Source organism: Schistocerca gregaria, chromosome 2, assembly GCF_023897955.1.
Source record: "Schistocerca gregaria isolate iqSchGreg1 chromosome 2, iqSchGreg1.2, whole genome shotgun sequence".
NCBI lineage: Eukaryota > Metazoa > Arthropoda > Insecta > Orthoptera > Acrididae > Schistocerca > Schistocerca gregaria.
The window spans coordinates 928,258,810-928,276,856 of NC_064921.1; the positions used below are offsets into that span (position 1 = coordinate 928,258,810).

Consider the following 18,047-nt stretch of genomic DNA (forward strand, 5'->3'; position numbering starts at 1 on the left):
TGTACTTTAGTGTTAAATATCATATTTACAATTTCTTCTGATGCTGTATGTCTATCAGGATTGATTATAATGCTCATGCCCCAAAGATAATAAAAGAAAGTTCAAAGCAAGAAGGGTATCGAGTCTTTTTGTTGTAAGTGAGATTATGAGATACTTATGTTTATTCTTATTATTGTAGAATACTGCTGCATTATTGCATAACACAAATAACAGGTGAATGATACCAGAACCATCATTTAAAATAATGATTAATGTCTATTTTACTCTCATAGTAATTAATTTGCTTCATTATATTCATGGTGTGTATTTTTCAGATTTGAAGTTCATGGTTTTCGCATTTTGCCAATGGAATCCGAAGTAACACCTCCATTGGTTTCATATCTCTAATCAGTAATACTTGAGTTACTAATTTGGTCTTGTGTGGTCTGAATACAGAACACTTTGTTTAATGCTAAAAACACCATTTTAGTGCTATGTGTTACACACATGGTGCTAAGGGTATCTACAACAGTAAACAATAAAAATATCATCAATATGAACAGACCATGTCTGCTGTCGGCCAGCTCATAATTTTACTGGGTACTTAAATAGCATTAAATACTTTGCTTTATTACAGTGTTTTCATTTAGTTATTTATCTTATTAGTACAACAAAGTCTCAAAAATAAGAGCGATAGGAAATGCAAAATGGCTAAGCAGGGATGGCTAGAGGACAGATGTGAGGATGTAGAGGCATATATCACTAGGGGTTAGATAGTTACTGCCTACAGGAAAATTAGAGACCTTTGGAGGAAAGAGAACCACCTGTATGAATATCAAGAGCTCAGATCGAAAACCAGTCCTAAGCATAGAAAGGAAAGCAGGAAGGTGGAAGGAGTATATAGAGGGCCCATACAAGGATGATGTACTTGAGGGCAATATTATGGAAATGGCAAAGGATGTAGATGAAGATGAAATGGCAGACCTCAGTCGAAACAAGGCCCCAGGAGTAGACAACATTCCATTAGAACTACAGACGGCCTTGGGAGAGCCAGTCCTGACAAAACTCTACCACCTGGTGAGCAAGATGTATGATACAGGCGAAATAGCCTCAGACTTCAAGAAGAATATGATAATTCCAATCCCAAAGAAAGCAGGTGTTGACAGGTGTGAAAATTACTGAGCTGTCAGTTTAGTAAGTCATAGTTGCAAAATACTAACATGAATTCTTTACAGACTAATGGAAAAACTGGTAGAAGCCGATCTTGGGGAGGATCAGTTTCGATTCTGTATAAATGTTGGAACACACGAGGCAATACTGCCCTAGGACTTACTTAGAAGATAGGTTAAGTAAAGGCACATTTACATTTCTAGGGTGTGTAGACTTAGAGAAAGATTTTTGACGATTTTGACTGGAATACTTTATTTCAAATTCTAACTGTGGCATGGGTAAAATACAGGGAGCGAAAGGCTATATACAATTTGTACAATTAGTTGTAAGGGTCAAGGAGTGTGAAAGGAAAACAGTGGTTGAGAAGGGAGTGAGACAGTGTTGTAGCCTATCCCTAACATTATTCAGCGAATATATTAAGCAAGCAGTAAAGGAAACAGAAGAAAAATTTGTAGTAGGAATTAAAATCCATGATGAAGAAATAAAAACTTTGAAGTTTGCTGAGGACATTGTAGTACTGTCAGAGGCAGCAAACGACCTGGAAGAGCAGCTGAATGAAATGGACAGTGTCTTGAAAGGAGGATGTAGGATGAATATCAACAAAAGCAAAACAAGGATAATCGAATGTTGGCGAATTACCGGTAAATCAGGTGATGCTGAGTCAATTAGATTAGGAAATGAGACACTTAAAGTAGTAGATGAGTTTTGCTATTTTGGGAGCAAAATAACTGATGATGGTCAAAGTGGATAGGATATAAAATGTAGACCAGCAATAGCAAGGAAAGCATTTCTGAAGAAGAGAAATTTGTTAACATCGAGTATAGACTTAAGTGTCAGGAAGTCTTTTCTGAAAGAATTTGTATGGAGTATAGCCATGTATGGAAGTGAAATATTTTAGACAAGAAGAGAATAGAATCTTTCAAAATGTGGTGCTACAGAAGAATGCTGAAGATTAGATGGATAGATCATGTAACTAATGAGGAGGTACTGAATAGAACTGGGGAGAAGAGGAATTGGTGGCACAACTTGACTACAAGAAGGGAGCAATTGGTAGGGCACAGTCTGAGGTATCAATGGATCATCAATTTGATATTGCAGGGAAGCATGGAGGGTAAAAACCATAGAGGGAGACCAAGAGATCAATAGAGTAAACAGATACAGAAGGAAAGGAGGTTGCAGCAGTTACTCGAATATGAAGGGGTGTGCACAGGACAGAGTAGCATGGAGAGCTGCATCAAACCAGTCGCTGGACTGAAGACCACAACAACAACAGTACAACAATGTGCATCAAGGCTCGAGACAACAATAGTCGCATTTTCTTATGGTCGCTGGCTGTAAGCTAGTATGTCACGATGACCAGCTCAGCAAGTCACTGTCTAAAGAGAAATACTATGCAGTCATAATCTCACAAACTCTACATGAAACAGAAAACAAACCAAACTGGGTGACTGTTTTGGAATAAAGCTAATGTAAATACATTGAAGGAAAAATTTATAAATATTTACCTGACAGAATTAATGTGGGAAAGGCATCAGTGTTACCATCAATATTTGTAGCATTACAATGGACAGTCTGTGAAAGCTTATTAGAAATTTATTTTCAAATACCTCAGCATAAAATCTACATCTAAATGAACATACATACCCTGCAAGCCACTGTACATTGTGTGTTGGAGGGTACCCTGTACCACTACTAATAATTTTCTTTCCAGCTTCACTCAAAATGGAACAAGAGAAAAACTACTGTCTAAATGCCACCGTATGAGCCCTAATTTATCTTATCATATCTCCATGATCCTTGTGCGAAATGTACGTTGGCAGTAGGAGTATCCTGCAGTCAGCTTCCAATTACGGTTCTCTAAAGTTTTTCAATAGTGTTGCTCAAAAAGAATGTCACCTTCCCTCCAGAGATTCTCATTTCAGTTCCTGAAGCATCTCCCTAATACCTGCATGCTGTTCAAATCTACCAGTAACAAAACTAGAAGCCTGTCTCTGAAATGCATTGGTGTCTTCCTTTAATCCTACCTGGTGGGATCCCAAACACTCAAGCAGTACTCAAGAATAGGTTGCACTGTAGTGTTCTGTATGTGGTTTCCTTTACAGCTGAACCACTTTCCCAAAATTCTGCCCATAAACTAAAGTTGAGCAACTTCCCTTCTCTTGTATAGTCCTTACAAGCTTGTTCCATTTCGTATCACTTTGCAACATCATGCCCAGATGTTTGAACGACATGACTGTGTCAAGGAGAACAGTCCTAATGCTGTATTCGAACATTACAGGTTTGTTTTTCCTACTCATCTGCATTAACTTACATTTCTCTACATTTAAAACTATTTTTCATTCATCACAACCACAAAAAATTTTGCCCAAGTCATTTTGTATCTTTCCACAAACACTCGACGATGACACTTTCCTGTACACCACAGCGTCATCAGCAAACAGCTGTGAATTGCTGCCCAACCTACCTGCCAGATCATTTATGTATATAGAAAATAATAATGGTCCTGTCACACATCCCTGGGGTACTCCTGATGGTACCCTTGTCCCTGATAAACATTTACCATCAACGACAACATATTAGGCTCTGCTACTTAAGAAGTCCTAGAGCCACTTGTGTATCTGGAAACCTATTCCACCTTTGAGAACAGTCTGCAGTGGAGCATCAGGTCAAATGCATTTTGGAAATCAATAAATATAGAATCTGTCTGTTGAACTTGTGGTTGGCAGGAGAGCCAACCGTGTTAGTAAAGGAGGCCGAAATGCACGCGTTTTAGCTCACGTAGGCTGGTGTGAGGTCTGGAACATGACAAGGGAATTAGAATTGAGAAAAACGGACGTAGCTGGTGGAATACTTAAATTTAATCCATTAATGATGCACGTCGCTCTTGACATTACATGATTCACAGTATCAATAATATGGATACTGGCGCCTTGCTACGTCGTAGCAAATAACGTAGCTGAAGGCTATGCTAACAATCGTATCGGCAAATGAGAGCGTAGAAGTCAGTGAACCATTGTTAGCAAAGTCGGCTGTAAAACTGGGGCGAGTGCTAGGAAGTCCCTCTAGACCTGCCGTGTGGCGGCGCTCAGTCTGCAATCACTGATAGTGGCGACACGCGGTTCCAACGTATACTACCGGACGGCGGCCAATTTAAATGCTACCACCTAGCAAGTGCGGTGTCTGGCGGTGACACCACAGAACTTCATCCATAGTTCATAGTATATTATATATATTATATAACATATTATATCCTCCCCCCATGAACCATGGACCTTGCCATTGGTGGGGAGGCTTGCGTGCCTCAGCGATACAGATAGCCGTACCGTAGATGCAACCACAACGGAAGGGTATCTGTTGAGAGGCCAGACAAACGTGTGGTTCCTGAAGAGGAGCAGCAGCCTTTTCAGTAGTTGCAGGGGCAACAGTCTGGATGATTGACTGATCTGGCCTTGCAACGTTAACCAAAACGGCCTTGCTGTGCTGGTACTGCGAACAGCTGAAAGCAAGGGGAAACTACGGCCGTAATCTTTCCCAAGGGCATGCAGCTTTACTGTATGATTAAATGATGATGGTGTCCTCTTGGGTAAAATATTCCGGAGGTAAAATAGTCGCCCATTCGGATCTCTGGGCGGGGACTACTCAAGAGGATGTAGTTATCAGGAGAAAGAAAACTGGCGTTCTATGGATCGGAGCATGGAATGTCAGATCCCTTAATCGGGCAGGTAGGTTAGAAAATTTAAAAAGGGAAATGGATAGGTTAAAGTTAGATATAGTGGGAATTAGTGAAGTGCGGTGGCAGGAGGAACAAGACTTTTGGTCAAGTGACTACAGGGTTATAAACACAAAATCAAATAGGGGTAATGCAGGAGTAGGTTTAATAATGAATAGGAAAATAGGAATGCGGGTAAGCTACTACAAACAGCATAGTGAACGCATTATTGTGGCCAAGATAGATACGAAGCCCACACCTACTACAGTAGTACAAGTTTATATGCCAACTTGCAGATGACAAAGAAATTGAAGAAATGTATGATCAAATAAAAGAAATTATTCAGATAGTGAAGGGTGACGAAAATTTAATAGTCATGGGTGACTGGAATTCGGTAGTAGGAAAAGGGAGAGAAGGAAACATAGTAGGTGAATATGGACTGGGGCAAAGAAATGAAAGAGGAAGCCGCCTGGTAGAATTTTGCACAGAACACAACTTAATCATAGGTAACACTTGGTTCAAGAACCATAAAAGAAGGTTGTATACATGGAAGAATCCTGTAGATACTAAAAAGTATCAGATAGATTATATAATGGTAAGACAGAGATTTAGGAATCAGGTTTTAAATTGTAAGACATTTCCAGAGGCAGATGTGAACTCTGACCACAATCTATTGGTTATGACCTGTAGATTAAAACTAAAGAAACTACAAAAAGGGGGGAATTTAAGGAGATGGGACCTGGATAAACTAAAAGAACCAGAGGTTGTACAGAGTTTCAGGGAGAGCATAAGAGAGCAATTGACAGGAATGGGGGAAAGAAATACGGTAGAAGAAGAATGGGTAGCTTTGAGGGATGAAGTAGTGAAGGCAGCAGAGGATCAAGTAGGTAAAAAGATGAAGGCTAGTAGAAATCCTTGGGCAACAGAAGAAATATTGAATTTAATTGATGAAAGGAGAAAATATAAAAATGCAGTAAATGAAGCAGGCAAAAAGGAATACAGACGTCTCAAAAATGAGATCGACAGGAAGTGCAAAATGGCTAAGCAGGAATGGCTAGAGGACAAATGTAAGGACGTAGAGGCTTATCTCACTAGGGGTAAGATAGATACTGCCTACAGGAAAATTAAAGAGACCTTTGGAGATAAGAGAACCACTTGTATGAATATCAAGAGCTCAGATGGAAACCCAGTTCTAACCAAAGAAGGGAAAGCAGAAAGGTGGAAGGAGTATATAGAGGGTCTATACAAGGGCGATGTACTTGAGGACAATATTATGGAAATGGAAGAGGATGTTGATGAAGATGAAATGGGAGATACAATACTGCGTGAAGAGTTTGACAGAGCACTGAAAGACCTGAGAGGAAACAAGGCCCCAGGAGTAGACAACATTCCATTGGAACTACTGACGGCCTTGGGAGAGCCAGTCCTGACAAAACTCTACCATCTGGTGAGCAAGATGTATGAGACAGGCGAAGTACCCTCAGACCGCAAGAAGAACATAATAATTCCAATACCAAAGAAAGCAGGTGTTGACAGATGTGAAAATTACCGAACTATCAGTTTAATAAGTCACAGCTGCAAAATACTAACGCGAATTCTTTACAGAGGAATGGGAAAACTAGTAGAAGCCGACCTCGGGGAAGATCAGTTTGGATTCCGTAGGAATATTGGAACACGAGAGGCAATGCTGACCCTACGACTCATCTTAGAAGCTAGATTAAGGAAAGGCAAACCTACGTTTCTAGCATTTGTAGACTTAGAGAAAGCTTTTGACAATGTTGATTGGAATACTCTCTTTCAAATTCTGAAGGTAGCAGTGGTAAAATACAGGGAGCGAAAGGCTATTTACAATTTGTTTAGAAACCAGATGGCAGTTATAAGAGTCGAGGGACATGAAAGAGAAGCAGTGGTTGGGAAGGGAGTGAGACAGGGTTGCAGTCTCTCCGCGATGTTATTCAATCTGAATATTGAGCAAGCAGTGAAGGAAACAAAAGAAAAATTCGGAGTAGGTATTAAAATCCATGGAGAAGAAATAAAAAGTTGAGGTTCACCGATGACATCGTAATTCTGGCAGAGACAGCAAAGGACTTGGAAGAGCAGTTGAACGGAATGGATAGTGTCTTGAAAGGAGAATATAAGATGAACATCAACAAAAGCAAAACGAGGATAATGGAATGTAGTCGAATAAAGTCGGGTGATGCTGAGGGAATTAGATTAGGAAATGAGACAATTAAAGTAGTAAAGGATTTTTGCTATTTGGGGAGCAAAATAACTGATGATGGTCAAAGTAGAGAGGATATAAAATGTAGACTGCCAATGGCAAGGAAAGCGTTTCTGAAGAAGAGAAATTTGTTAACATCGAGTATAGATTTAAGTGTCAGGAAGTCATTTCTGAAAGTATTTGTATGGAGTGTAGCCATGTATGGAAGTGAAACATGGACGATAACTAGTTTGGACAAGAAGAGAATAGAAGCTTTTGAAATGTGGTGCTACAGAGGAATGATGAAGATTAGATGGGTAGATCATATAACTAATGAGGAAGTATTGAATAGGATTGGAGAGAAGAGAAGTTTGTGGCACAACTTGACCAGAAGAAGGGATCGGTTGGTAGGATGTGTTCTGAGGCATCAAGGGATCACCAATTTAGTATTAGAGGGCAGCATGGAGGGTAAAAATCGTAGAGGGAGACCAAGAGATGAGTACACCAAGCAGATTCAGAAGGATGTAGGTTGCAGTAGGTACTGGGAGATGAAGAAGCTTGCGCAGGATAGAGCAGCTTGGAGAGCTGCATCAAACCAGTCTCAGGACGGAAGACCACAACAAAACAACATATTATATTGTGAGAAAAGGGCAAGCTAGGTTTCTAAAGCAGTGCTGATTCATGAACAGCTTTTCTGTCTGAAGGAAATTTATTATATTTGAATTGAAAATAAGTTCAAGAGTTCTGCGGCACACCAGTGCTAAGGATATTGGTCTGTAATTCTAAAGGACTGTTCTTTTACCCTTCTTACATATATAGGTCTCACCTGCACTTTTCCCAGTCACTTGGGACTTTATACTGGATGAGTGATTCACAATAAATGCAAGCTAAGTAGGAGGCAAATGCTACAAAGTGTTCTTTGTAAAACAAAACTGGGGTTCTGTCCGGACCTGATGACTTATTTGTTTTCAACTCTTTCAGTTGTTTCTCTATGTCAAGGCTACCTATTACGATGTGATCTGTAACTGAGTCTGAGTGATGGTCAAATAATGGCATATTTGTATGATTCCCCTGCTCAAATTTCTTAAACATTTAATTTAAAACTTCAGCTTTCCTTTTGCTATCTTCTTCTGACACAACAGACTTGACAATCAGTGATTGAATATAAATTTTAGACCTGCTTAGCAATTTGACGTGGGACAGGACTAGAATTTTCTCGACTTCTTTGACAGATCTTTCATAAGATATGACAGTTGTAGTTGTATGCTTTGAACATAGATCTTTTCACAGAGTCACGAATCTTTCCTGTCTGTAATCCACTTACTAGACACGTACTTCTCCAGAGCACAGTTGATAATCCATTTAAAACTTGCTCATAATTCCTCTACATGCAACATACAAGAACTAAATAATGCCAATTCACTGTCCAAGTGAGATGTTAACTGCTGCTTATCTGTTCTCTCTAGAAGAGATACTCTCCTGTCCTTTTTGACTGATTTATTAACTTTAGTAACAATAGTCACTATGATATCATGCTCACTAAACCTGTCCCTCTACTGACATTGTCAATAATGTCATACCTGCTAAAGCAGCAAGGTCTAAAATATTTCCATTGCATGTGTGCTGTTGACTAGCTGCTCAAGACAATTTTCAGAAAAAGTGATTGCAAGTACTTGGCAGTACCATTTTTCTCTACTCCATGCACTGAATCAATGAATGTCCCAGTCTATACTTGGTAGGTTAAAGTCACCTCCAACTAATATTGTATGATCAGGGTATTCTACATTACTAACTGTAGACTTTCTTCGAATGACTAAAACTGCCACTGTGGAAACGGATGACTGGTAAAAACATCCAACAATTTATTTGATTTCCACCTGGACCTCATTATATACGACCAGATAAATTCAGTGTCACACTCAGGTTCAGCATCAATAGAAGCAGTATTTCTGTCAACTACAATGAACACTCTCCCATTGGTGGTGTCTATTCTGTCTTTCCAATATAGGTTCCATGTCTTGCCAAATATCTCAGAGCTTTCTACTTTTTGAAAAGCTTCCATGTGCACTCCAAAAGTACTCTACTACCTGGTAGCTGTTTCCTTTTTTGTAGTGCATGCCTGACCTATGGGTCAATCCATACCAAGTGGTCCAGCAGTGGTTGCTTGACCATCACAGAAAAATTTTATATTTGCTGGGTGAATTTCCCATTGTTTAGTAATCACACAACTACTTAAAAAAAATTGTTTATTACTTTGAAATGGCGGCCATATTTGTTCCAGGCCGCATGCTGTTTTTTCGTATTTGCAAGCATCTACATTTTTCACAATTATTCAGAAGTGGATTGTTGTAAGCCTTTCAGATAAAATGCATTTATTACAACTCAACCTGGGCCACAAATTAACATTATTATCGCTTAGCTGAATGTATTTTTTAATATATTTTTAATAGTTCAAAGTTATCAGCCACAAATTAAGAAAAGCAATTTTTGAACAGTAGCTTTCCAAAGAAAGATTAATTTATCAGCTTTAATATTTGTATTGCTATTACACTGTATGGTATAGCTACTTTTTATAGAGTATCAATGGTGAGCAGCTTACACTTAAAAAAGCACTATTTAAAAAAAATGTTTTTTAGTTTTTCCATTTTGTGGCCTGCAATATCTTTGTTGGGGGACCAGATAAAATCCTGAAAATTTCACAGTTAATAGACCTTTATGATATCAAACTTCAGTATTGATTTCAACTTTGAGATTCAATTGGAAGTTATGGAAAAAAGATTACAAACACGAGTCAAAAATATGTTTTTTTAACATCTGCGATACCTGGTAGGCTAATCAAATAAAGTATACCAATTGCATAATGTAACACACTATGTTACACTAGCTTATGATTATCTATCGAAACAATGCTCTGGTAATTGTTTCAGCAGGCTAACAATTGCATCTGCAAGCCTATACAAGTCTGATTATTGTCTTCCCCCTTACACCAACAATTGTCTACTCACACCTATTTAGCAAGAAGTTCTTGAAGTGTGCAGTTGAAAAATGGTGTCTCAGTGTTCTGTTGGTGTTGTTATTAATGAAGCATGTCATAAAAGTGCGTATAGAGTGTATCCTAAAGACATTACATTAATCGAAGATCACAGTGAAGAAGAAAAAGGGTTGTTTTACTTACAAGTCGGCCCAACGTTCAAATCAACATGTGAGTACCATGAAATGAAATACTTAAAAAAATTTCATCACCTTTTTGGTCAGTCTTGCACGGACCCTTTTGAGAAACATAAGAAACCTATAACAAAAGGTCTGTGAGAAATAACATTTGATCATTATTCTAAAAATAAAAGCCCTTTTGTCAGTCTCATAAAATCACAAGAGAGAGGATAGTGAAACCTCAGATACAGAATTTTGTGACTTACCAGTAACAATTAAAAAAGTAGATACAGCTTGTGAAATCCTGAGTGTATCGCCTGCGAGTAAAATTAAGAAACTAAGTCAAGGTGAAAGACCAAGTGCTTGAACATAAAAATTGAGAAAGTGGCAATTACAGTCAGAAAGAATTTGGAGGTTTCATTTCAAAATACAGTTTGTACTAAAACAGATGGGAGTTCTAAAACTACACCAACCGAATATGATGATTTGATAGAAAAACTAAATGCAGTACTTCAAACAAAGAGGATAAAATTAAGATTATCAGTTTACTGTCAAATTCTTGGAGTCAATCAAAAGTTAGTGATGAATGTAATGTGTCAGAACGTCTTGTTAAGTTAACAAGGCAATTAGTAAAAGAACAGGGAATTTTTCCAGCATTACTAAGCAAAGTGCATGTAATTTGGTAGATGAAAACACAATAAAGTTATTAAGTATTATGATGATGGCAATAACAGATGTTTGATGTCTGGCAAAAAAGACTGTGTTTCTGTGAAAGAAAATGGTTATAAGATTCAAAGACGAAAAAAGTTAATATTGTGTAATTTGAATGAAATATTCACTGAATTTTAAAAAAAAGAAAATCCTGACATTAAAAATGGAAGGTCAAAGTTTTGCGAGTTGATTCCAAGATGGTGTATTGTTGCAGGGGCATCTGGCACCCATAATATTTGTGTTTGTTTCTATCACCAGAATGTAAAGTTGACGATAGATGGGGCCAATCTTAGAGTTGACTATAAAGACCTTTTGGAGGTTATGGTATGCAATATTGATAGTTAAAATTGTATGATGAAGGGAAAATGTGAAGATTGTCCAGGCAAACTTGACACGTTTGAAGAATCCGAAGAAGACGAATTGATGCCTGACAATATAAAATACAAACAGTGGGTGACACAAGACAGAACTGAAAAGGTGACAATCATAAAATCGCAAGAAGAGTTTTTTGAAGTGTTGGTGGCTAACCTTGAAAATCTCAAAATGTATCATTTTATTGCAAAAGCTCAAAGTAAATTTTTGAAAGACAAAAATCAAACTTTGGCAGCTGATGATTGCTTAGTTCTTGCTGACTTTTCGGAAAATTATTCCTTCGTTGTTAAAGATGAAGTACAAGGGCACCAGTGGGTAAACAAACAGGCCACAGTTCATACATTTGTATTCTATTATAAAGATGAAGATAAACTAGTGAGCCACAGCTTTTGTGTCATAAGTGACTTCCTTGAACATAACACTATAGCAGTGCACATTTTTCAACTAAAATTAACAAACTACATTAAACAGCACCACCCTTCCACAAAAAAATTGATGTACTTTTCGGATGGGGCGGCAAGTCAATAAAAAAATTATTAGCATCTCCTTTCATAAAGAAGATTTTGGGTTTGATGTAGAATGACACTTTTTCACTTCATCCCATAGGAAGAATGCTTGTGATGGTGTCGGGGGTACAACAAAGCGAGCTGTCACAAAAGCAAGTCTGCAGTGGACCGATGACAATCATATCATAACACCTCAAGAAATGTTTGAATTCTGTAAAAAACATATCAAAGGAGTTACCTATGTTTTTGTACAATGTGAGGAAATACAAGAAGTCTATGACAGTGTCTTGAAGGAAAGGTACAACACTTGTCAGAAGATTAAAGGCACTCGATCGTTTCATTGTTTTGTTCCTTATTTACACAACTTACTGAAGTGTAAAATCACATCAGCTTCTCCTGATAGTGAACTTCGTCAGTGTGGAAAACTTGTACAACTATTTCTTCAAAATAAAGACATAGTGGCTTGTGTTTATGATCAACAGTGGTGGATTGGCGAAGTTGATAATATTGAGAGTCTAAACCAAGATGTACATGTTGTATTTTATCACCCTCCAGGACCTAGGACATCTTCTAAAAAATTGAGAAGGATCAAGTTTGGATCCTGCTTGAAAATGTACTAAGGAAGCTGTCTCTCATGGAATTTACAACTATGACTGGGCGAACTTATAATCTAACACCCAAACTGAGTGAACAAATTTCTCAAATGTTCAATGAGGGATTTACTAAAAACAAATAACAAGAGAACAAATAATGTAATTAGTAAGCTTATTTTCAATAAAAAACGTAAGTAATCATAGATATGATTAAATTATATACTGTAACTGATATATTTTATTCCATAAGCTTAGATATTGCAGATGTTAAAAAACAAAATTTTTGACTCGTGTTTGTAATTGTTTTCCATAACTTCCAATTGAATCTCAAAGATGAAATTTATACTGAAGTTTGATATCATAGAGGTCTATTAACTGTGAAATTTTCAGGGTTTTATCTGGTCCCTCAGAAAAGTTATTGCAGGCCACAAAGTAGAAAAATTAAAAAAAAAATTTTTTTAAATGGTGTATTTTTTAAGTGTAAGCTGCTCACCATTGATATTCTTTAAAAAGTAAATATACTATACAGTGTAATAGCAGAAAACATATTGAAGCTGAGAAATTAATCTTTCTTTGGAAAACTACTGTTCAAAAATTGAGTTTTTTTTAATTTGTGGCTGATAACTTTGAACTATTAAAAAATATATTAAAGAATACATTCAGCTAAGTGATAATGATGTTAATTTGTAGCCCAGAGTGTGTTGAACTAAATGCATTTTATCTGAAAGGCTTAGGACAATCCACTACTGAATAATTGTAAAAAATGTAGATGTTTGCAAATAAGAAAAAAAAATGCATGCAGCCTGTAAAAAATATGGCCTCCATTTCAAAATAATAAACAATAAATTTTAAAAAAAGTTTTTGTGACTACTAAACATTGGGGAATTCACCCAGAAAATATAAAATTTTTCTGAGATGCTCAAGCAACCAGTTATTTTTTTCTTCGACCACTTGGTATGGATTGATCCCTATCAAGGGGAGTCCATAATTTCCCAAATCATCAAAGTTGATGAAGTTTTTTGTTGAGACCCTCCACTGAGTCCGAAATCACAGGACCCCGATCAACTTTGGAAACAATGCTACAGATTGTGAACTCTGCATGCATCCCATGCAAGGCCATCAGCTAAAGGGACCTGTGCCAACCACATTTACATAGCAGTAAGACCCATTTTCTGTTAACCTGATGTGTAATTTTGAGTCACATCTGTGACGCATTAGCCCATTGCTCGTTCATTTTCTTCACAAGCTGTGGCATGGAGGAGAAGGCAGAGGCAGCATTTATCGTAGCAGCCACTGCACTATGAGCCAGGCTATGAGCTGCTCGCAATTTTTGATTCTCAAAATCGTCTGCATGGGAGCCAAGTTAAAGTGTGTGATTAGTACTTTTGCCAGTATATAAGTGAATATTACCAGAATGCTCTGTACTGAGTATAGTTGCATTAAGCCACTGACGTCTAGCAGTTCTCCTGAAATTTCATTTAGCAGTCCTTATGAAAGGAAGGTGTTAAAATGTTACACTGAATACCTCAATTGCTACAGTGAATGAGCTACATTAGGGCTGTTTTAACTCGTGATATGTATGAGAATTGATACTGGACCTTCATCAGTTTTCTGGCCTTCATTAATGATTTGTCCATAGGGAGGGTGGTGGGGGGAGGGAGACGGGAAGTAAATACAAGTAAAGAAGATATCACCTACATTCACTGAACGATGTAAAACTTTAGTGTGCTTTCATTAAGTATACATGCTGGTCATTGTTAAATGCAAAGGATATTGTATCAGTTTCTCTGATGAGCTGTGTGTTTGCGAGTGCTTTTAATTTAGTTCTTACCCTGTGTTCCTTCTTATGGCTTATACCTTATATGGGTCTGGACATTATTTATGTGTTGTATGTATCTAAACAGTGCAAATTTTTGTTACAGTGCATGTATTGTGACAAATCTTTCTTGAATGGGACGTTCTTGGATGCACATCTTGCTCGTCGTCATCCTAAAGACCCTGAACAGCAAGTACAAAAACAATCTAAAGAAGACAATAGTGAAACGGTGGCATTGTTTACTGAAATCCATGAACTGAAGGATCGTCTGCAAGCTGCTGAACAACTTCTACATAAGGCTGAGGTACCACCACCACCACCACCACCACCACCACTACTACTACTACTACTACTACTACTACTACTACTACTACTAACTCTGAATCTATAACTTGGTGAGGTTACCCAGCCAAAGTGGGAACTAACCTGGTCACATGTCTAGGGATAATTACGATTCAATTCTAAGTAATGTGCATTGTTACCTCACAGCACTAGCACAGAAAGTGATCATGGATGGCAACAAAAACTTGCTATTAACATCATTAATTTTATTGGTATTAACAATGAGAATGAGAAAGGTGCAATGGTGCTAATAAAACGTTTGACAGAAAATTAAATCAGAAGTTAAGTCAGTCACTGGTGTGCAAATTATGGAAGGATGAGCACAATGCCAAGTGGAGTGCGACTGAAGTATCTGCCTCAAATAGAATACATGAATTTACATAGGAAATATTTTAGATGATGAACCATGGACCTTGCCGTTGGTGGGGAGGCTTTCGTGCCTCAGCGATACAGATGGCCGTACCGCAGGTGCAACCACAATGGGGGAGTATCGGTTGAGAAGCCAGACAAATGTGTGGTTCCTGAAGAGGGCAGAGCCTTTTCAGTAGTTGTAGGGCAACAGTCTGGATGATTGACTGATCTGGCCTTGTAACACTAACCAAAACGGCCTTGCTGTGCTGGTACTGCGAACAGCTGAAAGCAAGGGGAAACTACAGCTGTAATTTTTCCCGAGGGCATGCAGCTTTACTGTATGGTTAAATGATGATAGCGTCTCTTGGGTAAAATATTCTGGAGGTAAAATGGTCCCCCATTCGGATCTCCAGGTGGGGACTACTCAAGAGGACGTCATTATCAGGAGAAAGAAAACTGGCGTTCTACGGATCGGAACGTGGAATATCAGATCCCTTAATCAGGCAGGTAGGTTAGAAAATTTACAAAGGGAAATGGATAGGTTAAAGATAGGTATAGTGGGAATTAGTGAAGTTTGGTGGCAGGAGGAACAAGACTTCTGGTCAGGTGAATACAGGGTTATAGAAACAAAATCAAATAGGGGTAATGCAGGAGTAGGTTTAATAACGAATAAAAAAAAAAATAGGAATGTGGGTAAGCTACTACAAACAGCTTAGTGAACACATTATTGTGACCAAGATAGACATGAAGCCCAAGCCTACTACAATAGTACAAGTTTATATGCCAACTAGCTCTGCAGATGATGAAGAAATTGATGAAATGTATGATGAGATAAAAGAAATTATTCAGGTAGTGAAGGAAGACAAAAATTTAATAGTCATGGGTGACTAGAATTCGAGAGTAGGAAAAGGGAGAGAAGGAATCATAGTAGGTGAATATGGATTGGGGGTAAGAAATGAAAGAGGAAGCTGTCTGGTAGAATTTTGCACAGAGCATAACTTAATCATAGCTAATACTTGGTTGAAGAATCATAAAAGATGGTTGTATACATGGAAGAATCCTGGAGATACTAGAAGGTATCAGATAGATTATAAAATGGTAAGACAGAGATTTGGGAACCAGGTTTTACAGGGGCAGATGTGGACTCTGACCACAATCTATTGGTTATGAACTGTAGATTAAAACTGAGGAAACTGCAAAAAGGTGGGAATTTAAGGAGATGGGACCTGGATAAACTGAAAGAACAGAGGTTGTACAGAGTTTCAGGGAGAGCATAAGGGAACAATTGTCACGAATGGGGGAAAGAAATACAGTAGAAGAATGGGTAGCTCTGAGGGATGAAGTAGTGAAGGCAGCAGAGGATCAAGTAGGTAAAATACGAAGGCTAGTAGAAATAATTGGGTAACCGATGAAATATTGAATTTAATTGATGAAAGGAGAAAATATAAAAATGCAGTAAATGAAGCAGGCAAAAAGGGATACAAACATCTCAAAAGTGAGATAGATAGGAAGTGCAAAGTGGCTAAGCAGGGACGGCTAGAGGACAGATGTGAGGATGTAGAGGCATATATAACTAGGGGTTAGATAGTTACTGCCTACAGGAAAATTAGAGACCTTTGGAGGAAAGAGGACCACCTGTACGAATATCAAGAGCTCAGATCGAAAACCAGTCCTAAGCATAGAAAGGAAAGCAGGAAGGTTGAAGGAGTATATAGAGGGTCCATACAAGGGTGATGTACTTGAAGGCAATATTATGGAAATGGCAGAGAATGTAGATGAAGATGAAATGGCAGATACGATACTACATTAAGAATTTGACAGAGCATTGAAAGACTTCAGTCGAAACAAGGCCCCAGGAGTAGACAACATTCCATTAGAACTACAGACGGCCTTGGGAGAGCCAGTCCTGACAAAACTCTACCACCTGGTGTGCAAGATGTATGATACAGGCGAAATAGCCTCAGACTTCAAGAAGAATATGATAATTCTAATCCCAAAGAAAGCAGGTGTTGACAGATGTGAAAATTACCGAACAATCAGTTTAATAAGCCACAGCTGCAAAATACTAACACGAATTCTTTACAGACGAATGGAAAAACTAGTAGAAGCCGACCTCGGGAAGGATCAGTTTGGATTACGTAGAAACACTGGAACATGTGAGGCAATACTGACCTTACAACTTATCTTAGAAGAAAGATTAAGGAAAGGCAAACCTACGTTTCTAGCATTTGTAGACTTAGAGAAAGCTTTTGACAATGTTGACTGGAATACTCTCTTTCAAATTCTGAAGGTGGCAGGGGTAAAATACAGGAAGCGAAAGACTATTTACAATGTGTACAGAAACCAGATGGCAGGTATAAGAGACGAGGGGCATGAAAGGGAAGCAGTGGTTGGAAAGGGAGTAAGACAGTGTTGTAGCCTCTCCCCGATGTTATTCAATCTGTATATTGAGCAAGCAGTAAAAGAAACAAAAGAAAAATTCGGAGTAGGTATTAAAATCCATGGAGAAGAAATAAAAACTTTGAGGTTCCCCGATGACATCGTAATTCTGTCAGAGACAGCAAAGGACCTGGAAGAGCAGCTGAATGGAATGGACAGTGTCTTTAAAGGAGGACATAAGATGAACATCCACAAAAGTAAAACAAGGATGGAATGTAGTCGAATTAAATTGGATGATGCTGCGGGAATCAGATTAGGAAATGAGACGCTTAAAGTAGTAAGGGAGTCTTACTATTTGGGGAGCAAAATAACTGATGATGGTCAAAGTAGAGAGGATATAAAATGTAGACTGGCAATGACAAGGAAAGTGTTTCTGAAGAAGAGAAATTTGTTAATATCGAGTATAGATTTAAGTGTCAGGTAGTCGTTTATGAAAGTATTTGTATGGAGTGTAGCCATGTATGGAAGTGAAACATGGACGATAAATAGTTTGGACAAGAAGAGAATAGAAGCTTTCGAAATGTGGTGCTACAGAAGATAGCTGAAGATTAGATGGGTAGATCACATAACTAATAAGGTGGTATTGAGTAGAATTGGAGAGAAGAGAAACTTGTGGCACAACTAGAAGAAGGGATCGCTTGGTAGGGCGTATTCTGAGGCATCAAGGGATCACAAATTTAATATTGGAGGGCAGCGTGGAGGGTAAAAA

At 38.1% G+C, this 18,047-nt stretch overlaps 1 protein-coding gene across 2 annotated transcripts in view; it reads left to right on the plus strand.

Annotated features, from left to right (window-relative positions):
* LOC126335357 (cilium assembly protein DZIP1-like) overlaps nt 1-18,047 on the plus strand; it is a 249,019-nt gene that overhangs the window by 6,216 nt on the left and 224,756 nt on the right. For both annotated transcript variants that reach the window (XM_049998546.1, XM_049998547.1), the window contains one exon: nt 14,313-14,510. In XM_049998546.1, coding sequence (XP_049854503.1) covers nt 14,313-14,510 — 198 coding nt within the window. The remainder of the gene's footprint in view (nt 1-14,312; nt 14,511-18,047) is intronic.